Below are 22639 nucleotides of genomic sequence, written 5' to 3' on the forward strand. Positions count from 1 at the left end.
CTGAGCACACACACAAATGATTTAAGAAGATGGGGTTGGGGGGGGGCAGGGATGGAAGCAGTTTGTGCCAGAAATTTTTAGAATTCTGAGGTAAGAAGCCAAATCTCTCCAGTCTCCTGCGTGTTGGGAGGGGGAGTAAATTTTGTGCCAGCAAACAGAACTCTTGATGGAAAAGTACTGCTCTGGGTTGCAGATGTGTACATGGCTTCGCTTTAATTATTTTTTCCCCTTCTCTCTACCCTTTCTTCCGCTCCCCTCCCCCTGCCACCATAAAGAGGGCAGCCACATTAAGACTCTGAAGGGTACAGACAGTGCTTCCTCCATGAGGCTGCTCCTGTGCAGCCAGTTAGCACATCAAAGGCCGGATGAAATACCAAGGAAACAACTGCCCAAATCTAGGATCCTTCCAAACTCCCACCTTCATCTGGGCTCTAGCACAGGGTTATTGTGACTGCCAAGGATAGCTCGACCAACTTCAAATAGAAGAACGCTGCCAAACAAAGAAACTTTGGTCATTATTCTGAGCCAGAAAACCAAAACAAGCAAACAATAACAACAACCAAAAAACGCGCAACAGAGTATTGCCCGCTGATGCCCTGGGATTGAGCAAATCAGTGATTGCAAACAGGATTTGGTGTTCCAAAAACGAACCCAAAGCAAATCAAACGATCTGATCTGTTTCACCAGACACTGAGGGAGTTATCAGATGAGGCCTAGGCACTGATTTGAGGGTTGGCCGCGGAAAGGTGAGTCTTCTGAATGGAAGGCTGGGAGAAGCTTAAAGCAGGTGAAATGGAGTTAGTGTTTGGTTCGCATCAGGTGGCTGAGGGGACCTTACACAGAGCCTAGCAAAGCCAAGCGGGTAGGTGTGCGATGAACAACTAGGGGTAAGGAGGAGGGCTGCGTGATGCGTCGCAGTTGGCTAGAGGCTGGCGTGGGGATGGCGTGAGGCGGCAACCAGGCCCTGCAGGCATTGCTGAGGGGTGTGTTCCTCAATCCCCGCGGCGGAGGAGGTAAGATCCGGCTGGGGGAGGGGAGCCACCACCAAACAGAGGCAAGGTGGGGGGCCTGAGCTGGGCGGGGCCTGACTGAGTCGCGCGGGAGCCTCGGCGGCCGCGGGGAGGCGGGGCTGAAAGGCCCCGCCCGTCCGCCTCCGTCTCCGCCCCGCCTGGCTCCACCTCCTCCGCTGGCTAGTCTTGGTCAGCCGGGCCCCGCGCTCCAGTAGCTCGCGGAGAGGGAGGAGAAAGCAAGTTCCGGATCCCTGCCTGTCCCGGCCCAACCTTTGCTCCAGCGATCATGGCTGCCGAGGATGTGGCGGCGACTGGCGGAGACACGAGCGAGCTCGAGAGCGGCGGGCTGCTGCATGAGATTTTCACGTCTCCGCTCAACCTGCTGCTCCTTGGCCTCTGCATCTTTCTGCTCTACAAGATCGTGCGCGGGGACCAGCCGGCGGCCAGCGACAGCGACGACGATGAGCCGCCCCCGCTGCCCCGCCTTAAGCGGCGCGACTTCACCCCTGCCGAGCTGCGGCGCTTCGACGGCGTACAGGACCCGCGTATACTCATGGCTATCAACGGCAAGGTGTTCGACGTAACGAAAGGCCGCAAGTTCTACGGGCCTGGTACGGCGGCTGGCCGGGGGGCCGCAAAGACAAAAGAAAGGGGCCCCGGCACCGGGCTGGGTCCTGGAGACGCGAGGAGGGAGCGGGGCGCCCGGGGAGGGGCTGGAATGGTGTCCAGGCCTGGGAGGGCGGGGCGGGGAGGCTCCCTGGGCGGGCAGGGGGCCAGCGGCACCCTGGAAAGGCTGCGAGCCAGTGGGATCGCAGATTCCTGGTCCGCACCGCCGACCCCGGCGTGGGGTGGAGGAAGAAGACTGAAATGCTTAAGCTGGGGGTGGATGGGGGGTGAGATCGTCAGTCTGGAAGGCGGAAGGTGGGGGGGGGGGGTGGCACAGCAGAGCGCAGTGTTGGGGGAGTTTGGAAGGTATCGGGTTCGAGGGTTCCTGGAAGGAGGGGATGATGTCGGGCTGGGGAAAGGAAATGAGAATGTCTCGAGGGAAACATGATGGGAGGGAGGGCGAGAGAGGGTCGGGAGGTCCAGCCTTGGAGGGGCCGGGAAGGCCGATGACGCCAGGAGTAGCCATGAGGAATGGGGAGATGTGGGAAAAGGAAATGGGAAACGAGATTAGCAGCAGGTTGGAGCACTGTGCGTGGCAGTGAGTGATGTGTGTCCGCTGTGTGTGATGCATATGTGGCATGTCAGGCTTGTGTGTGTGCGTGCGCACGCGTGCGCTAGCAATGTGGCATGTGTCAGGTATGTGAGTGGCATGTGTTTGGTATGTGTGTGGCAGACGGGGAAAGCTGGGAGGTGAACAGGGGAGGCTCCATAGGGGGAAGGGAGCTGGATGTAGAAGGCTGAATGTAGCGGTCGATAGGAATGTGGCAAGACCAGAAGGTAATACAGTATTACACTCCATAGCAGGAGAGAAGAAACTAGAAGCCAAAAAAAAAAAAAAATTGGAGGGAGGGAGAAGTGGGAGGATCCTGAGAAACAAAAGGGGTAGGGCTACGAAGGCTGCTGGGTGTGGGGATTTCGTGGAAAAGCCAACCAGAGGGGAAATGAGGGCTGGTTGACTGAGGAGCTGTTGGAGAGGGACAGGCTTGGTAGGGTCTTATAAATGAGGCTTTTCCAGGCTTGGTTGCAGATCAGAATCACCTGATGCACTTGAGGTACAATACAGATTCCCGGCCTAATCTCCCCCAAGAGTGGGGGAAAGGGGTGATCCAGAAATTTGCATTTTAACACGCCCACCCCCAGGCAAATTCGAGGAGTCTCCAGGTTGGGAAAGTTCTGCTTTACAGCATGTTTGGATCAGAGGAGGAAGGGGTTTTAGCTCCTCCAGTATGGATGCGTATAAAATCAGCGGGTTCAGGGAGAGGAGGGAGAGTGAAGAAGGCAGCAATCTGCCTTCATTCCCACTCCTGGTTGGTTTTACTCTCCCCCTCCAACTCATCAACATCAGATGTATTAAAGCACTCTTCCCACGCCACAGTTTTTCCTTAATTTGAAAACCATAGCTATATTATTTGTCACTTACAGTGGTGCATCTAAAGGCTTTATCAGTAAACATAATCGTGTAGATACCTGTTATGACCAAGCCACCCCATAAAGCAGTTGAAATGTGCCTGGAGCTTCATCGTATGATTGTAGTTTGCAAAGTCATTGAGAGGAATGTAGGCCTGTGTACAGAGCTCGAAACTGGGAGTCAGGCAGCCTGGGTTCTCTGCCTTGTTGAATCGCTCACCACCTGTGTGACCTGGGGCAAAGCCTTGTTCTCTCTAGGCCTTAGTTGTCCCTCTTTAAAGTGATAAAGATGGCCCATTGTGAGATTTCAGTCTCTACCTGCATGAGTCCATGAATCTGTAATATCCCGTGGAAATTACACTTTGTGTTATAAAGGATTCCTGAAAATGATTCATTATTTTTAGTGATGTTGTATGTATGGCACCTTTATGGATGCTAGGAATATAGTAGTGAACAAAACAGGCCTACATCTCTGCTCATGGAGCTTACATTCAAGTGACTATACATTCTGGTGGATAATGTATATATTCTCCAAAGATTTTTAATGCTCCCCTCAGAGTGTTTTCAGTATTCCGTAACCATAATTTCTGAAATGGTGAGGTCCAAACCCACCCACTTGACCTGTTTACCTTCTCTAGTGGAAATGGTAGTATGTAATGGTGATGAAAAACAACCATTTTTCTTCAGAATCTTATGTGCCTTTAAAAGTTGATCATAAATTTCGTCTAATTTGTAAAAATAAAAGTGTCCTAGTGGATTGAGGTTTCAGGTGGCCAGGCCATATTGAAATGTGATCTGTTTTCATACTTGGTATGGTAGTTACCTGCAAACTTCTTCATATCTGACTTGCTGCTTGGTCTACCTTTGGGGAAACAACACATTGTTTAAAGTACACTGGATTCTTTTCATTTACTGGTGCAATATTTAAATAAGTCGAAAAATCCACTTGAAGTACATACAGAATGATTCACTGCTCTCTTAGACAAAAATTTAGTATCATTATGTATAATGGCAGTCAGATATTTTATAGAATTTTCAGAGTCTTCAAACCCACCCAAACAGCTGACAGACCTGATTCCATGCCTTCTTTACTGACAGTGAAGATTATGTAACCTGTGGATAGATTTCTAAACCACTGATACTCATAAAATGATTTCTCCTGCAGAGACCATACATTAATGTTCAACACAGTCTAGTCTCACAACCAAAGATCTCTATGAGACACTCTTGGCTCATTAAATTGTATCAGCATGAAGTGAAGTGAAGTCCCTCAGTCATGTCCGACTCTTTGTGACCCCGTGAACTGAAGCCCACCAGGCTCCTCTGTCCTTGGGATTCTCCAGGCAAGAATACTGGAGTGGGTTGCCATTTCCTTCTGCAGGGGAACTTCCTGACCCAGGGATCGAACCCAGGTCTCCCGCATTGCAGGCAGACACTTTAACCTCTGAGCCACCAGGGAACATGTGTGAAATGTTTCTATTTACACTCTAGTGTTTCTTATCTTCCCAGGTGGCGTTAGTGGTAAAGAACCCACCTGCCAATGCAGGAGGCATAAGAGATGTGGGTTCAATCCCTGGGTCAGGAAGATTTCCTGAAGGAGGGCATGGCAACACACTCCAGTATACTTGCCTGGAAAATTCCATGGACAGAGGAGCCTGGCAAGCTGCAGTCCATAGGGTCACACAGAGTTGGACACGACTGAGTGGCTTAGCATGCACGCACGTTTCTTATCTTCAGAAACCATAACTTTCACTGGTGCAACCCTAGTCCCTAGAACAGAGCCAGGTTCTAGGTTCAGTGTCCAGAAGTTGAATTCTGACCCATGAACTATATCTTGGATCATTCCCTACTAACACCCTTCCCCTAGGAGATAATCATTTATGGCTTTTTTATTAGCTATTTGCAATCACAAGAAATGAATGCTACAGTATAGCATTTTGATTTAGTTTTATTATATTAGTTTATTTATTATTTAGTTTTATTATATTTTGATTTAGTATTTAAAAGTTTAATGACAACAGGTCTTTGAGTATTCACTAGGTAATGATCAAAGGATCCATGTCAATCACTTACGGTTTCCAAATGGAATTCAATATTCAAAAATGGGCTCTCCATGCTCATTGGTAAGGAAGCCATTTCCTGTGTGTGAGCCACAGAGAAATTGACTGTCTAATAGACAATTGGTCTTTGGTTTGGTTTTGTTTTTAAAGAGGGGCCGTATGGAGTCTTTGCTGGAAGAGATGCATCCAGAGGCCTTGCCACCTTTTGCCTGGATAAGGAAGCACTGAAGGATGAGTACGATGACCTTTCTGACCTCACTCCTGCCCAGCAGGAGACCCTGAGTGACTGGGACTCTCAGTTCACTTGTAAGTGGTTTTTGTTTTTTTTTTTTGCCAGGGTCAGATTTCTACCAATAATGGGATTCACAGCAGTATGATAGTTATTACTAAGCAGCCTGCAACTGTGGAGCATTTTGATAGGCTCCTGAATCTTGGACAGATCAAGTTCATGGCTTGAAGTAATTGTAGCAGTGCTGAGTCACTTGCCATGACTGCATCCCAATATCTAGCTAGTTCTCTGTGGAAACCTGGGTTTCTGTTTTTGAAATTTCTGAGGTTTGCATAGATTTTCCCACTAGGATTTGGTGTGCAGGGGAAATGAGAGCGGCCATCTTGGCTACAGAAGGATTTTCATAAGCCCTTACTTGTAGAACTTGCTGTTTAAAAGCAGCCCACATTGCTGTTAAAGAATGAGAGACTTGTATCGTACAAAACAACTTCTCTTTGAATCTAACTGAGCCTAACTATAGGCCTCATCTACAAATGATGCTTATAATCTGCCCAGCAACAATGGTGTCTACATTTTTTAAAAAGAAAGCAGAAAGGAGACACTTGTTTCCTGGCTTATGCTATGGACCAAGGGCTTTGTGGGGAAGTAAGGATGGAGGTCAGGTTCAGATCTAAGAATTGGGAAATTGGCTTTTGTCCAACCCAATTGTTTAATGATCACTTTAGCAATATTTCACTGCTAAGAATTTGAAGAATAATCTTTCCAAGCTTTGAAACAGTATGTTAAGACAGTGACCATTTCCTTGAGGGTCATTTTTCATTGTAAATGTCATTTTCTATTTACTGTTCTCTATAATTTTTTTTTTTGCTAAATTGAACTGTTTTGAGAGTAATGCTGACCTCAGAGAGAGTTCTCTATTAATAATTAGCCAGGTATAACTCTACCTTTAGAGTTTGGATCCCAAGCTGACTAAGTGTAACTTTCAAGTCCAGAGGCAAGTCTTTGTACTCTGAAAACATAATTCAGCTATCTAACCGTCCCTCAGTTTTTGCATCTTCAGGATGCCTTTGTAACAATAGATTGTTCTATATGAAACCAATGAATTGTAATTCATAATTTACAAAGCTCTATTTTATAGGACTTAACTTCATCAGTGGGGTAAAAAACTGCGGTTCCCCCAACCCCTTAAACTAAGGCTGGTCCCAAATACTGTCGTGACACTTGAACTACACTCAAAACTGGCATGGTTCCTCCTTAAGGCAGGCTTCTCAGGTGCCACCCAGCTTTTATTTGTCTTGCACAGTCACAAGCACCCTAGGGACCTTTATAATATGTTCAAATAGGCAAGTTCTAATTGTCCCTGACTATTATTTCACAGCAAAGTAGCTCCAGTTACCTGATTAAACAGGTTGGTTACTCCTTTAATTCCTACCCTTATCCAGAAGAGGAGTTCTCTTGACCTCTGACACTGTGATAATTAACCCTACACTAACTTGGCCCAATAATACAGCCAATATGGTGGTCATCTGCTGACTCCGTCCCTCCTCGAGTCTCTCACATTCTGGTTGCCCTCTTAAACCTGCATTCTCCCAAGTCTCCAGTGTTCTCCTGTTTCCTTTTCTACTGCCTTTAAGCACATCTGGCTTTTTTTCCCCCCAGTTGAGGGAAGATTCTGTCTCCTGCTCTCCCCTTTATCCTGAGACTATTATCATCCCTTCCTCTCACTTTCAGACAAGCATCTAGCAATCGTGGCCGCCCCTAACCACTGTTCCATCCCTCCTTGCTCTCTACCGTGTAGTTTCTGCCCTCACCATTCCACTGAACCTTCTGTCTCAAACGTTTACAGAGACCTGCATCTTGCCAACACTGATCGTCCTTCTCCAGTCCCTGTTGTCAGTCTCCGGTCACAAAGCCCCCATTTCGGTCCACGGAGTCTCCAGTGTTCACTTCCTTAACTCCTGTTTCCAGTTGCTGTTAATGCGTCTCATATCCTTCCCTTTTCACCCCCATGGACACCGCCTTCCTCCTGGCTCTCATTTCTCCCCATGGGGATCTGCCCGCTGGCCTCCTAGTCACCCTGTCCCTGGACTCTCCTGACTAATCTGCCCTGCCCTCTATACACAGTGAAACCGTTGTTACCACAGCACTATTTTACCTTGTCATTCCTTTGTTGTACACTTTTGGTGCCCTTTGCCATCTGTGGGATAAGTTTAGACTCCTCAGGCTGCCTTTCCACATCTTTGATAAGATTTCCCCACCCTGTTAGGCTGGCGCTGCTCCCAGCCTCCTCCTGCCAACTCAGTCCCTTTATTGCTCCCCAGATATGTTTGGTCTCACCTGCATGCCTTTGTATGTGGCGTTGGCACTTTGTGGAAACCCCTCCTTCCCCAGGTCCTTCTACATATCTTCCAAAGGATATCTTTCTCCTACAAAGTGTCCTGCAACCCTTCCAACTAACTCATACCAAGCCCTTGCTCTGCTGAACATTCCCCCACACAAACAACCCACTTTGACATTACCTTGCACACACATTGTCAGGCATCACTCCCCATTCTATACTTCTGTCTGCTGAACAAAACTAACTCCCTGGGACTTGGCTGGGACTGTGGTATAAACTGCCTTCAAGAAGCCCAACATGTTTTTGTGTTGCTTGTAGGCCTCTCGTAAGTGCTTTCAAACGAAATATGGTAGTGGTTTTCTCCAAAGAGTGAGAATGACCAGTTGTATCATCTTCTTTTCTTCCAGTCAAGTACCATCATGTGGGCAAACTGCTGAAGGAAGGGGAGGAGCCCACCGTGTACTCAGACGAGGAGGAGCCAAAAGATGAGAGCACTCGGAAGAATGATTAAGGCCTTCAGTGGAAGCATATCTATTTTTGTATTTTGCAGAATCATTTGTAACATTCCAGTCTGTCTTTAAAACATGGTGATTTCAATATTTAGAAAAGTTTTGAACTTGCTGTACATTTTTTAAATTAACATCACTAGTGACACTGATAAAGCTAACTCTGTCTTAGAATGCATGATATGTTTGTCACAAATCCAGAAAGTGAACTGCAGTGCTGTAAGACAAACTTTATTACGGTTTTTCTTCTATTTGTAGTCAGTGCAGGCTGAATTGGAACTTGTGTTTCCTGAGAGACGGGTAAAACATGGGTATTCCCCCCAAACAGGTTTAAACGTTAAATTTGTGAAGTCCTTCAAGCGTCAAGAAACAAAGAATGGACTTTGAGTCATGATATTCTCTAAAGATAGAAAATCCTTTATTTCTCAGTTGACCTAACTGCATGATTTCTGTTTTCTCTACCTCTAAAGCAAATCTGCAGTGTTCCAAAGGCTTTGGTATTGATTAAAGAGAGCGGTCCAGTACAAAATGAAATGTCAAAGCTAGACTCAACCACAGGTAACCTACTTTCTCTGTTTGGGGACAGCATCATTGTCCTGTGCTCTTTGGAACACTCAGACGCCCTCACTTAACAGTAATCTCCAATGAGGCTGAAAATAGGATCTCAACATTCCAAAGTAAGCTTTGGCGAAAATCAGCTGGCTTGCCTAAAAACCAAAAATACATGAATAAGATTGTAGGACTATTTTCCCCATCCCTGTGTTCTTGGTTATTTCACATGATTGGACATGCAAGGAGGCCGTGTAGGACAGGAGCAGATTGCTCTCTAAGAGCCTTCACACACACCCCTGAAGAATGAGGAAACCGTACACATTCCTGGCCAAGTGGTTTTTAAAGTGTATACATAACCTAACAGTTATGCTTCTGTTGTTACAAAACTATAGCCACTGCAAGAGTTGTAGTCAAGCGTCTTGGTCTTTGATATTGGTCTTGGTTAACAATAAACTTAGCTTAAGTAGACTGTACAGTTGTATGAATTTGTAAAAGTATTATATGAATAAATAGTGAGGTTTCAAACTCTTGTAATTGTAGTTGAATAGTCATTGTATTTTCTTGTGAACTGTGTTTAATTGTTTTACCTCAAATCGGAAAACAAAAAGAAGTGCTTTGGTCAGTTAATAAAATGGTTTTACCCAGTATAGTGTGGTGGATTGATTGCCTTATTTCTTTTAAACAATGAAAGGGGTACAACTTCATAGAGACTGCACACCAAAAACCAAGTACCAGCTTATCCTGTTAAAATGGTGAATCGAATTTACTTTTTTAAGTCAGAATTTAATAAACTCAGAGGCAGACTTCTGCCTTGAATTCTATAGCAAGTTTCCTAAGGAGTAACTCTAGTGAAGACTTACTGAGTGCCAAGGCAGGTTTTGTTTTTGCTTTAAGTATCATCGGATTAGGAAAGTGTTCAGGAACCTTATGGTCACAAGTTGATTCACTTCATGCCAACAGAAGGATATGAGACTTACATATGCAGTCGGTTGTATAAACAAACAACCTATTACTCTGAAGATTAGTGTTTTGCCATTTTCATGTGAAAATTGACAGACTCTTCTTACAAGGGAGGTACTCCCTGAACCAGAGAGGGCTCAGAGCTTTCCAGCTTTTATGTTCTCAAACCATATTGCCTGTTTTTGTTGTTTTAAAATGTGTCCTTTTCCTGCATTAGTTTTCATCCAACAAATATTTGAGCTGCCTGTTTTGTGCCAAGCAACCTGTTAGGCCGTATGCTTTGGGGGAAGGGGAGGGAGAGAAAAACTGGGCCACCGTTGCAGCCTGAGATTAGGCTACTCCTTTTACTCAGTTAAACAGGTTTGTCTGATGCCAGGTGGAAAACATCCAGAGCCTGGTTAAAAGCTTCAGCCCCAGATAGTCGGAATCCCCCCCTTCAGAACTAAACATTGTATTGATTACAGGTAAAGGGATATTACTATCAGGCAGGCCTTTCCTGTAGAAACTTAAATCCAGCTCACACAGTTGTAAGCTATATTATGTAAAAGGCACCATTTGAGAAGATGAGGGAGTGGTGGTTACAGCCATGCCAGCCAGGGAGGGGGCCAGGTGAACAGCTGTATCCTCCTCCCCTGCTTTCTCCAGTCCCTGCCTAGACACCGTCTTCTCAGTCCCAACATCTGAGGGTCAGAAGCAGCATTTGCTATGTGCTTGCAGCATCTCTGTGGCTTCTCTACACAATGTCATGTTCACCTTACCTCAGAGGGCCACACTTCATGCAAACCCTCGATCCAGAATGAGCAAAAATAGCCTTTGCTGTCTCAGAAAGAGCTCGTTCAACAAAAAGAAGCTCTAAAGTGCCCAGTTGCCCTCTACGGTACAGTCCGCCTTTGTTACAGATATTTAGAAGAAATTTGCTGTACATTTCGTGTGAAAATAGTTAATTCTTTCAGGATCAAAGACTGATCACTGAAGCCTCTCACATCTGTAACTGGACTCCCCATCCCACACCCACACATGTTTTCAGAAATTGGGTAACTCCTACACTTTCACCAAGGCCTGAAGTGTGTGTGTGTGTGTGTGTGCTCAGTTGTATCCAACCCTGCAACCCCATGGACTGTAGCCTGCCAGGCTCCTCTGTCCATGGAATTTTCCTGGCAAGAATACTGCAGTGGGTTGCCATTTCTTCCTCCAGGGGATCTTCCAAACCCAGGGATCGAACCCACGTCTCCTGCATTGGGAAATGGATTCTTTACCATTGGACCACCTGCGAAGCCCTAAAGGCTGAGGTGAAATTCTGTGAAATCTGTTTTGCTAGCTATAAAGAACTGATAAAACCTTTGCCGAAGGGAGAATAGTCTTAAGTAAAAATATGATTTTCATTTATCCAAAATGAAAATACAACTGCATTTTCATGAGCTCTGACAGTCAACTGCCATTAACTGGCATCATAAAGGGAGAAGTTGCCTCAAAACAGTAGTGAAACCAGACATATTTTCAAAGAAAATATTACTGCAGGTGTGTGATATTCTATCCAGCACATCTGGTCAATGAACAAAGACTCTATACTATGACAACTTTATTTTTAATATATCTGAAAATCAAACGTATTATTTCTCTACCAATGCAAATGACAAAAAGGAGCAGCAATGTTAGTGCAAAGCAGCATACTACAGGTAGAAATCTCCCCCGACCACACACAAAGTGGAGTTATCAACATTTAAAAGTGAACATTTTGAACAGTCTTGCAACAAATGAAAATATATTTATTTGGTTCTGAAGTTCAAAATTACCAGGTTACAATGGCTTTCTACCTGAGGAATTCAAACAAATGTAACGAAAACACATTAACAGACTTTTAGCTAATTCTTAAAGCACTATTAGTAACGCATACAAGGAAAAACGTGAAAACACCTATTTAAAAAGACACAGATTAAAGTTCCAGCCCTTCACTGGACATAGGAAAAACATATGAGAAAACTTTTGCACCACTTAAATAACAGCACAACAAAGAATAACAGTGTTTTAACAGAAAGTGAGTAACACATTTTCAGTTCTAAATCATTCCATCCATTTGAAAAGTTCAGGAGTAATTGTTCACATCCTTGTTTAAGGCCTACACACACCAAAAAGAGAGATTTACTCAAATCTAGAATGCATTACCACAAAACATAAAAACCTAAAGTTGTATAGAAAGTAAACAAAACCAGTATTTTTACTTTCTTCTAGGTCCCAGGATGGTATTTAGACCAAAATTTTACATAGAAGTGACTTAGCACCAATTCTATTTTACAAAAAAAAATTTTAATTGCACATGCTGTATTCTGCAATGTATTTTTTACGTCTGGTTACTGAGCAGCAAATTGTTTTCATGCCTAAAATCTCTGCAAAGAAAAATAATCAAATGACAGAAGACATTGAGTTGTTTTTTTTTCTTTTTTCCAAAACAAGCATAGCTGCTTTCCATTACAAACCCATAATGTTCTTTGTTTCAAGGGCATGAAACATGAAAAAAAATAGGGAGGTTGGGTCTCATTGGAAAAGAATAATACCTGGTTGCCACAGGTTGTCTGTTATAAAGCTGTTATAATTTAAAGGCTACTCCAGACAATAGTACTCTGAACATTAATAGTCATTGCTAGTCCTTAGAGGAGAAAAGGCAATCACCCTAGGAGTGGTTTTTCAGATTGGACAAGCCAAGCCTAGTTGATGGCTTGTGTGACTCTGATGGCAGAGTCACTGGCTTGCAAGTAGAATTGAATACAAGAGAGCCAACAAATAAATGAATGATTTGAAGATTTTCTAGGCGTTTCAGATATCAGGTTGCTCAAGAGTCTGGTTACAAGCACACATCGTGCCTTATCATTCTGGGCAGCCACATTGACTGGTGTCCTACTTTGGCTTGACCAGCTGGTCCTTTTCTATGGACTATCAAGTAAGGACTGTTTGAAATGAATCATGTAATATGAAAATGTTGCCTTCCATTACTTTGTGGATTAAAATACCTTTTCCCGCTGCAGGCAGTCTAATGTCATTGAGGTCTTCAATTGCCATGTCAGCTATAGTTCTGTTGGAAGAAAAAAAGTCATCTACTGCCCCCCCTGAGTTCCTAAATCCAATATAAGGCAGAATGACTCAGCCGAGCTTTCAATAGAACATGCACTGCATTAAGATGTATGTCTTTACGAATCTATAAAATATATCAATTTAAAAACATATTCAAGGAGTCCAAAATCAGTATGTAAAAAGATAAATTGCTTATGTTAAGAGTTTACAAATTCTGCACACATACAATTTTCCCCCCACTAGAAAAGTATGGGCTTTACCCTTGACTCTTCCTAACTCCATGGCATTATTGAGGGTTGAGGAGGCACTTGTTACTGTTTTATAAAAGTCAGTTTGGGGATATTCAGCGGCTTTTTACAAACTGATGTCACCCAACCCTGAGTGAAAGGATTACATAAACTGAAATGAAATACTGTCACGTCCTCTCTTCCCAAGTGCCATTTTTGGTGCCCCAGGATTGTTCAATATTTCCTTTGACAAAGCCCAAGTTGTATCACTTCAATCCTGTTGCTCTTCTACGATGGAATGACATGGGGTTCTTCCAAACAAAACAACTCTGCTAATGGTCCACTTTCTGTGTCAGCCTCAAAAGACAATCTGAGCCCCTTTTAGATTCTTCTTCCAAGGCTTTGTTTCTAAAAGGGCAACTCTTCGAGTCCTATGAACATATTAATAAGATTAATTTCCTTCTGATAGATGTTCAAGGAACCCTCTAATGTCATGAAGTCCAGTGTATGTTCTAGGTGTCATCTCTCTTCTTTTATCTATAGGTATTTCTAGATAAAAGTCAGGAAAGTTTGTTGCTGCACATGGTGTTCGAACCAAATCAAAGAACAAGTAGAAAGATCCTTATGCATTCACTGCCATCCCTTTGAAGATAAACGATGTTAAATAATAATGTTATTACAGCTGAAGAGCCGTAGAGGGCTATCTTAACTCCTCTCAATGTTAATTTGCTCCTTTGATGGCACCAAATTAAAGCTGCAATCGAACTGTAGAAATGTCTGTCCTTGGATAAGAAAGTTTTGCAAGCACATTGTTTTAACAAGTTTTTTAATTGGGATGTTTGGTGTTTCCAGTTTGCTAACACATCTGCCACACACACATACACACACACTTTGATCTATGCTTTATACTTTGGCAAGAGAAGCAAGGTTTTGCATTTGACCTTGCTCAAGCTCCTAAGTGTTTGCTCTCTTGCTCTGTAGTTGCTAACTACATAGCTATATTTGGTTTTAAATTTTCTTCTTGCAGATTTTTACTGTGAATAAGGGTTTCCTGATCTAAGAAACCTTCAAAACATTTGAAAATAAAAAGAACTAGTGAAGTTGTTTCTTAAATAGCTTCTATAGTCAACGCGCTCCAGACTGTTATGTCTATTGTAGTAACTATCAGAATTCAGCATGAAATCTCCAGAATACTCAGGTCTTTTCATCTTTCCTGCATCCCAGTTATATTCTGACCTCCATGGTATCTCTCTTCTTTTGGGAAAACCCCACAAATAGGAAGCATTAGCACTTTTTGATGATGTTACTGGCACTTGAAAGAGCCTATAGTTGACTCTGTGGTCAAATGCACTATCACTAAACTGCCTCCTCTTTCCTATGACAGTGTCTAACTGATCACTGGCACTGGATTTGTGGTGGTGGCTTTCATCAAATAAGTATTGGGGAGCCAGTATTTCCCTCTCTTTGCTGTTGCTGTTCTCATTTCTAATGGAATTGTTTTCACCCTCAAGCCACGAACATCTCAGTTCATAAGCAGACCTCCTGCTTGGTTTCCTAAGCTTGTATTCAGAGTATTTTTCCTCCCCATCATGTTTCCACTCCGCATACAAGGCCTGCTGACTTGACATAATTTCTGGATCACAAGTGATGATTTCATCAGCATCAAGACATCCCTTTTCTGGGCAGCTATCATATGCGGCCACAGACTTCTTTTTCTTCTCTTTGTTTACACTAAGATTATCACTGAGACATTCAGAATCACTGCTAATTTCCTCTAAGAAATCTCTCAGCTTCAAATCAAAGTCTGCTGACCTCTTAGATGAGGAAACTTGGCTTTGACTTGTGGATATGGGATCCTGGACTTGGTAAGCATGAGTCTTTTCCAACAGATGGCTCTTTTTATCAGTTGGGGACAGGCAATCACCAGCTTCACTGGCTGTGTCCCTAAAATGATGTTTAAACTTCTTTGTACATTCTTCAGCATAATCCACTTTTCTTTTCTTTTGTGATATATGCTCAGGATCCCAAGAAAGATCTCTCCAGAGATCATTTTCTTGCACCTGTTCTCTCCTATCTAGATGTTGCATTTGGCTCAAACTGGTTGAGTGATGCTTATGTTTTCTCAAATTGATTTGAAAGCTATTTCCTTTCACAAGAACGGTTCTCTTCCACTGACATGTGCTTGTTATGTGACTTGGTTCTAGGCAGATGCGGGCATATTTTGGAGTTTGATAATGGTTTAAAAGATAGTCAATAAATTCATCTGTTTCATAGATCTTCTGTTTCCTGCTATGGTCTCTCTCAACGAATCTGGAAGAATAGGAGGTATTAGAACCATGCTGGTCTTCTTTCTCAAGAGATTGACCTTGAGTCATTATAATTTGCAAGGAATTCTGTTCACAGCTCAAACTTTTATTGTATTCATCAGTTAATGATTTTCCAGCTCTCTCTTTTCTTGCTGAACATCTTATTTTTTCCCCCCCAAGGTGGTGGGAAGATTTACGCAAGTGAGCTCTAGCTCTTTTCTTCATTTTTCGTTTACGTTTATAATCTGACTTGGAAACGTGGTATCTTAGCATTTCCTCCTGATTTTGAAGATACTGAGTGTTTGGTTCTTCTTTCTTCAGAGTTCTTGACATGGTCCCCAGAGCATGAAGAGCTTTGGAGCCTGCAATATTCACCTTCCGTGGGTAAAATTCTTCAGACTCCTTCAAAGAAAAAGGTTAAAAATCTCACATGAAAAGCTCAACAGGTTAAAAATCTCAAAGAAAACTGTTCTGAAGAGGCTTCTAATTACACCTAGGGTAGATCCAAATTAGGAATAATAGTACACTAAAGAAACAGGAGGTACAAAATTAAATGTCTCCATCTAATAGGAGCTGCTTTGACTAGGTCTGTGCCTGTCCTTCTGTTAGAAAGCACCCCAGTTTACATACCTTCAAAAGCACATAATCCCTTTTTCCTTTGTTCACAAATTGATGGGTCTACTTACTGTTCCAGGTATTGTGCTCAAGGGTGGGAACCTGAAGAGGAATAAGAAATGCTCTACAGCACTCCCTGGGGCTACAGTCCTAGAACAAGAAAAGACTGGTGGGTGAAATATGTGTCTTAAAGGGTCAGTTGGCTTTGTAAAAGCCAAACTGCCTTTTTGGGTTTTATTCCGGCCTCTTCCTAGGGATTACAAGGGAGCATGTCTCTGACCTGCCCACCTCGGTTGGAAACAAGATAGCAAGTAGAAAATATGGCTGTGACAATGGTGCTGTCTGCTGTCCATGACTGCAGGGCAGGTGAAAGGTGTGTACTATGGCCCCTACCCTGCTGGGAGAGCTTGTACTGAGCTCCCACTGACACTCGGCACAAATCAGGGCTTAGAGCTTACCCAGGACTTGGGATTGAAATTTGGTACCACACACATTGAAAGAGAGGAATTCTTCAAAAGAAGTCACTTTTGGCAGTCATTAAGGCAAACTAACGGAGAAGGCAATGGCACCCTACTCCAGTACTCTTGCCTGGAAAATCCCATGGACGGAGGAGCCTGGTAGGCTGCAGTCCATAGGGTTGTGAAGAGTCGGACACGACTGAGCAACTTCACTTCACTTTCACTTTTCACTTTCATGCACTGGAGAAGGAAATGGCAACCCACTCCAGTGTTCTTGCCTGTAGAATCCCAGGGACAGCAGAGCCTGGTGGGCTGCTGTCTATGGGGTCGCACAGAGTTGGACATGACTGAAGCGACTTTGCAGCAGCAGTAGCAGCAAGGCAAACTAAAAAAGATTCAGCTCGCCTTATTGTCAAGATAAATGTGAGGTTTTTCTTATCCTGATTTCATGCAGTTTGATGGGCCATACCAATGAGGAAAAAAAAAAAAAAAAACACAGGTGAGATGGCACATATACCTAAAATCAACTCTACTGAAAATGAATGCCATTCACTCTTGATGTTTAAGAACACTGAATGTGGTTTTTCAAATGAACACTTTGGTCTTTACTCTGGGGCATCTGCTGAGTCTGGTTATCTTTAGGAGGTCAGTAAGTGGGAGAACAAAACTTCCCCAGCTGAAACTCTCCAAACAAAACAGCTGGCCTGTGATGTGAGATATTAGCAAACATTTGAAGACTAGACTAACATGTCTGTTCAAGGCCCTCCTTTCCCGTCTAATCCTGCCACTGATGAATGGCCAGCGAAAGGTAATGTAGGACTACAAACTCTACATCCCTCCTCTTGGCGTTTTCTGTTACCTCCATTAGCAGCTTAGAAGAGTAGGTGCACAAGCTACACTGCTCTGAGTGGCATCGTCCCAAAGTTGAGAAACACCGTGTGTGTGTGTGCGTGCATGCCAGATGGTGGAGCTGAGACCCAACCCCTTCAGAGAATCTGAGTATCCCTTTGGTTAATGCAAAATTGTGGTTGTTAGAGACCAGCCTATTGAAAACAAACCTCAACGAATACAGTAAGTCTTCCACGGCCACTGGTTAAACAATAGGCTGCTGTTTCAAAGTAAAGGTCATCATGACTCAGAGAGGTCACTAGCTACCCAAACCAAAGAACAATGGGGCGAGAGCCTTACTACAATTTTCCTCAGGAGTGCCCGCATCAGGTAGAGGGCCTCCAGGTGCCTCTGGGTCAGTGGGATCTTCCTCTTCTCCAGGTCTTCGGAAGAGTTGGACCCTGGTTGGGCCTCCACTTTGCCGCTGTCCTTCTGTCTCCTTTGCCGGTGCCTGTCTCTTTCCTTCTGGGTGCGTCTCTTGACTCTGGCCTTTCTCCTCTTTTCCTGGACCTTCCTCTCCTCTTTTCTTTTTCTGGATAATGATTAAGAGAGTGAACCCTTCAGAAGGTGTTTATTGGGCAAAAGGGTTACTCTCTCCCCCACTACCTCCTCCCTCGCAGGAGTTCCCCAAAATCTCCAGCTACAACATCCCAGGGCTCAACATTAGACCACTGATGACAAAAGACACATCAGCCAAGGCGAGAGATGCGTGACTAAGTTGGTCAGTTAGAAACACGCACAGGAGACCTCATGCAGAGAGAGTGCATTTAAAAAACAAACCAAGAAGACTACTGAATTCAAAGGAAGGGCCTCAACCTCCTCCCGCCCCCCGCACTTTCTCAAAGCAGAAGCAGGGACTATGGGATCTAGCTTTCCGCAGTGATGATTCCATTTCTCTTGAGATCAAAACCTTCCCTGAGCTGGTCACACAGACAGATGCAAATGAAAGTAAGTCAAGGCGCTCAGAAAATCTTAAAGGTGAGAACTGGCCTTTAGTGCATACTCCTTAACACAGTGAAGTGTTAGTCGCTCAGTCATGCCTGACACTCTGTGACCCCATGGACTGTAGTCTGCTAGGCTCCTCTGTCCATGGAATTCTCCAGGCAAGGACACTGGAGCTGGCAATTCCTTTCTCCAGGGGATCTTCCCAACCCAGGGATTGCACCCAGGTCTCCCACACTGCAGCAGATTCTTTACCATCTGAGCCACTCTACATTATCATAAAAACAGGCTGATTGAGAAGAATATGGGCTTATTTTTCTGTTTTCTGAATATTTAAGATGTATTGATTAAGTTCTCATAGAAGCATGGAAACCTGGGGGGTGGGGGAAGGGCAGGGGAGGACAACTGCCTGAGGGAGGACCAAGCCCCAAACTGGAGGATGAGCTCAATTGCATGATTGATCTGGAAATTTGGGGGGAATCATTACCTTTACTGGGATCAGCTTCTGGCCAAATTTCACAGCCAAGACCTTAAGTAACTCTTAACACTCCGCCAGCCAAAAAACGTGAGAGGCACAGGGAAGACTACTCTTAAACTCCTATAATTTGCATAAAAGGCTGGAAGAATAAACCTGCAAGGGGAGGAGCCAGGAAGGAGGTAAAACTGGTTTTTGGAGCCCTGTAGTTCTGGTCCAGTTGTCCCTTCTTGGCAAATCCTTGACAATCCAATGGTCCTTTCTAGTCTCAAGCTCCTAAACTGGGAAACAATGATAAGCTCAAAGAAGTAAATACATAGGCTGCTTAAGTTCACAGAAAGAACTTGAGCCAATAAGAAAAATGGTCTCAACAGATCCTTCTGGGTTAGTTTGATTACTGATCATCTTATGAAAGAAAATCTTTTCCAAAACAGAAAAGAATTTTTCCCCAAAATTTCAATGGATAGGCAAGGTAAAATTTGGTAAATTTAGGTAAACTGGTGAAACTTGTAAGTTGGCAGGCTAGAATGTTCATGCTAAAAGCACCTGGCCTTTTTTTTTTTTATGATTATTAACTCCTAGACAACCTAATCTGGTTGGTCCTACTATTCATCATTACTTGCTTCTCCTGACAAGCATACTTTTAAAGTATCTTGTTTTTCACTGCTTTCTCCTTTTGGTTTTGTAACAGTGTAATGGAAAGACAGCAATTTTCTAATGGGTACCAATTCCTGCTCCCCCCACCATGCTATCTATTAAGTGAACCCATTCACCTGAAGAGATAAATCTGTAAATCGAAAGTTTAAAAACAGACAAAAAACAACAAAAGCAACAACAACAATGCTCTTCGTTGAACTTGGTCTCCTCACCTTTCAGCCTCTTCCTCTTCTCTTTTCTTTGCTTTTTTCCTCTCTTCCTCCAATTCTTGTAATTTCAGCCTTTCTTGATTTCTCTTCTTTATAGCTCCTTCGCTGAAGTGTTTGGTTGTATCAAACATAACCTGCTCTCAAACAATTCAAAGTATCATTAGAAAAGTTTGCCCGCTGGCTGGATATGTCCCAGACCAGAGAGCTAAAACTAATTTGTACCTGTCAATGCCAAACCAAGTGAATTAAAAATGCCTTCTCTGCGTCCCAGTACCCATACAGTTATACTGCCTCTCAGTCATCTCTCAAACGGTCCTTGTGGGGTTTCTAGAACTTTCTTTGGCAGAACTTTTGAGGAACTCACCTGACAGCCATATGTGACATCATAGTGCCCGTGTGGACACAAGTTCTAAGGGATGTGAGTATATTGCTTCTGGTTTGTTATACTGATTAACTGAGCTATTAATAATGTTTTTTTTTAATCAGCAGAGATAAAAACAGTCCAGAAATGGGGTGGGGGGAGCAAAGATGTAGGAAAATTGACCAAAAGAGATACAAGATCTGACTATAATGATTATTAAACAACTTTGCAAATCTGAAAATAAAGTAAAAGTCAGATTGAGGCACTACAAATAAATTTGCCTAAAAAATATAAGGATGCAGAAGTAGCTATGTAAATATGCATGAGTGACAAACACCAAATTCACCATCACAGTTACCTTTGAAGGGAGTGAGCAGCCTTGACTGAGGATGGTACACAAAGGGGAACATGTTCTCATTCCACTGGTAATGCTTTATTTTTTAAGCTGCAGTGGTGCGTGGGTGGTCATTATAGTGTTTGCTAGATCTTTTGTCAGACTGAATAGCTCCTAAGTTTCAAACATATATTTTAACCCAAGAAGCCTTACACATAACACACACACACACACACACCCCTGAAGCTACTGAAGCTGAAAGTTCAAATTCACACTAAAGACTGATTTAGAGAAAAAGGGTTTAGCTGCATGAAGGTTTCAAGAACAAGATAACCAGGCATTCAGACAGTCATGAAGCTGTCTTCATGCTGGACAAACAGATTGACTTTGAGAGGAAAGGAACCAGGTTTGTTGGGATTCTGTTTTAGAATTTACCTGACAGTCATCATTAATGTATAGTTAACTGTGACCCCCACAGCAAAGAGGGAATAAACTGCCTTTTCTTGTTTTCAAGCTGCATGTTGCCCTTTCCCAGCAATTTGTCAAATGGAAGAAGCATATGAGATACTTCCATAAGGACCATGAAGAATCCTTTAATGTCCCCAAAGAGCTGGGCAGAGCCCTGGACTATAACAACCATCACTTCAAACCACAGCTGGCAGCATGGCTGACAGTAGGAGAATGCCCTAATCATGATGATATTTTGTCCCCCCAAAACACCCATTTATTAATGACAACATAAATCTTTACATTAGCTCTTGATCAGAGCCTCCAGGGTGGTCTAAGGAAATCTGTTCCAAAGGCTTCCTTCTAGCTTTTACTCAAGACCACCTGAACCATGGGCAATTTTTTTTAATAAAACCCTGGCTGCTCCTTACCTTGATGTTACATGCCAGAGCTTTCCCATCATCTCCTTTAAGCATCAGCTTCATCCCGCGGAGGGACTCCATGGCCTTTAAGAAGTCAGTTGACTCTTGGTACTGTATAAATGCCTCGAACGTCTGCAAGCCAAAGCTGAACCCCCCAAAGCTCCCACTGGTTATAACCTCTCGGTAGGGGTCGAGCATCGGGATATCTACATTCTTGATCTTCCCAAAGCTTTCAAAGACCACCCGAAGGATCTCTTCACACGGCTTCTCCCCACTGGAACCTTTGGGAGCAAACCACTTGCAGGGCAGCCCTTCGAAGTATATGGAATTTGGACTTTTATCATGGTCCTGCTCTTCAGACCCATCACCCATCGGGATGGCCCCATTTTCCTTGGGGAAGTGCTCCCACTCTCCCTGGGCGTCTGTCACCATGACTTTTAAGTCTGTTTCCAAGCCGTTTAGCTTGATGATCTTCCCGTGCAACTTGGCCTTCAGGATTTGAACCAAGCTTCGTGTTTCCGCCTCCCCCTCAAATCGGATGAAGCCCCTGGTGCTCTTGGCGAGCCGCACAGTGGTAAACTGGTCAGGACAAATCAGGCTCTTCAGCTGGTCCAGAACTTCCCAGTTAGACACGGGTCTCGAGGGTTCTGGGCTCTCAGGGAGCAACACATTGATCATCAGCTTTGCTATGGGCTTGAGGTAGAGGTGCTGAGCTGCACACAGTTCCGTGGCCTCTGAGTTATCATACACCACCGTGACCGTCATGGTATCCAAAGGAAACCTGAGAGGGTGAAAAGGAACTGTTCGGATACCAAGGGAAGGAAACACAGATTCAGCTTTTGAATGGTGCTACCATAGAATTCTAGGGACGGGGGAGCCTGGTGGGCTGCCGTCTATGGGGTCGCACAGAGTCGGACACGACTGAAGCGACTTAGCAGCAGCAGCAGCAACAGCATTTGTTGGATTTAGGTCAAACTGAAGGGAAATATACACTACCAGGAGAATTAAGGTTAGAGCTAACATTTGTTTAATGTGTTTTAGAGGTTTCAGAGTTTCTATAGACTGTGTCTCAGTTTCCTTAACTGTAAAATAGAAACAATAGGATTTTAGGATGGAGTAAATGGGCAGAGTCCTTAGAAGAGTGCCCCGCACAGCAAGTTCTCAGTCACTATAAGCTGTGACTATTATTTATGCTACTTTATCTCTTTTGGTTCCTGAAGCAACCTGTGAATAGGTATTTTCATGCCTGTTTTATAGATGGAGACATTCAGTGGATTCAGGAAAATTAAATGGCTTGCCCATGCAGGAGGTCTTACAAATAGCTGACAAAAGAAGAGAAGGAAAAGGCAAAGGAGAATGGGAAAGATACACAGAGTTCCAACGAAATCCAGAGTTCTAGAAAACAGTAAGCAGAGATAAGAAAGGCTTCTTAAGTGAATGCAAAGAAATATAGGAAAACAATAGAATGGGAAAGACTAGAGATCTCTTCAAGAAAATTAGAGAT

At 43.7% G+C, this 22639-nt stretch overlaps 2 protein-coding genes across 2 annotated transcripts; one reads left to right on the forward strand and one right to left on the reverse strand.

The window, feature by feature from the left end:
* Window positions 1–1241: 1241 nt before the first annotated feature.
* PGRMC1 (progesterone receptor membrane component 1) lies at window positions 1242–9403 on the forward strand. Its single transcript, XM_052663301.1, has 3 exons — window positions 1242–1621; window positions 5294–5449; window positions 8118–9403. The coding sequence occupies exons 1-3, from the start codon at window positions 1297–1299 to the stop codon at window positions 8219–8221; spliced, it is 585 nt and encodes a 194-aa protein (XP_052519261.1). The 5' UTR covers window positions 1242–1296; the 3' UTR covers window positions 8222–9403.
* A 4685-nt stretch (window positions 9404–14088) lies between these two features.
* On the reverse strand, window positions 14089–21900 carry LOC128070619 (A-kinase anchor protein 17B-like). Its single transcript, XM_052663926.1, has 4 exons — window positions 21145–21900; window positions 19575–19705; window positions 17589–17820; window positions 14089–15729 (listed from the first exon to the last, which is right to left on the reverse strand). Exons 1-4 carry the CDS (start codon window positions 21898–21900, stop codon window positions 14089–14091), a joined length of 2760 nt encoding a protein of 919 aa, XP_052519886.1.
* Window positions 21901–22639: the final 739 nt, after the last annotated feature.

This window comes from Budorcas taxicolor, chromosome X, assembly GCF_023091745.1.
Source record: "Budorcas taxicolor isolate Tak-1 chromosome X, Takin1.1, whole genome shotgun sequence".
NCBI lineage: Eukaryota > Metazoa > Chordata > Mammalia > Artiodactyla > Bovidae > Budorcas > Budorcas taxicolor.

Coding starts and splice junctions, on each gene's coding strand:
- PGRMC1 (XM_052663301.1), top strand. CDS start 1,297: ATGGCTGCCGAGGATGTGGCGGCGACTGGCGGAGACACGAGCGAGCTC. Junction 1,622..5,293: donor CCGCAAGTTCTACGGGCCTG/GTACGGCGGCTG, acceptor TTGTTTTTAAAG/AGGGGCCGTATGGAGTCTTT. Junction 5,450..8,117: donor CTGGGACTCTCAGTTCACTT/GTAAGTGGTTTT, acceptor CTTTTCTTCCAG/TCAAGTACCATCATGTGGGC.
- LOC128070619 (XM_052663926.1), bottom strand. CDS start 21,900: ATGACGGTCACGGTGGTGTATGATAACTCAGAGGCCACGGAACTGTGT. Junction 19,706..21,144: donor CTCTGGCATGTAACATCAAG/GTAAGGAGCAGC, acceptor GTTTGAGAGCAG/GTTATGTTTGATACAACCAA. Junction 15,730..17,588: donor CACTCCTGAGGAAAATTGTA/GTAAGGCTCTCG, acceptor TTTTCTTTGAAG/GAGTCTGAAGAATTTTACCC.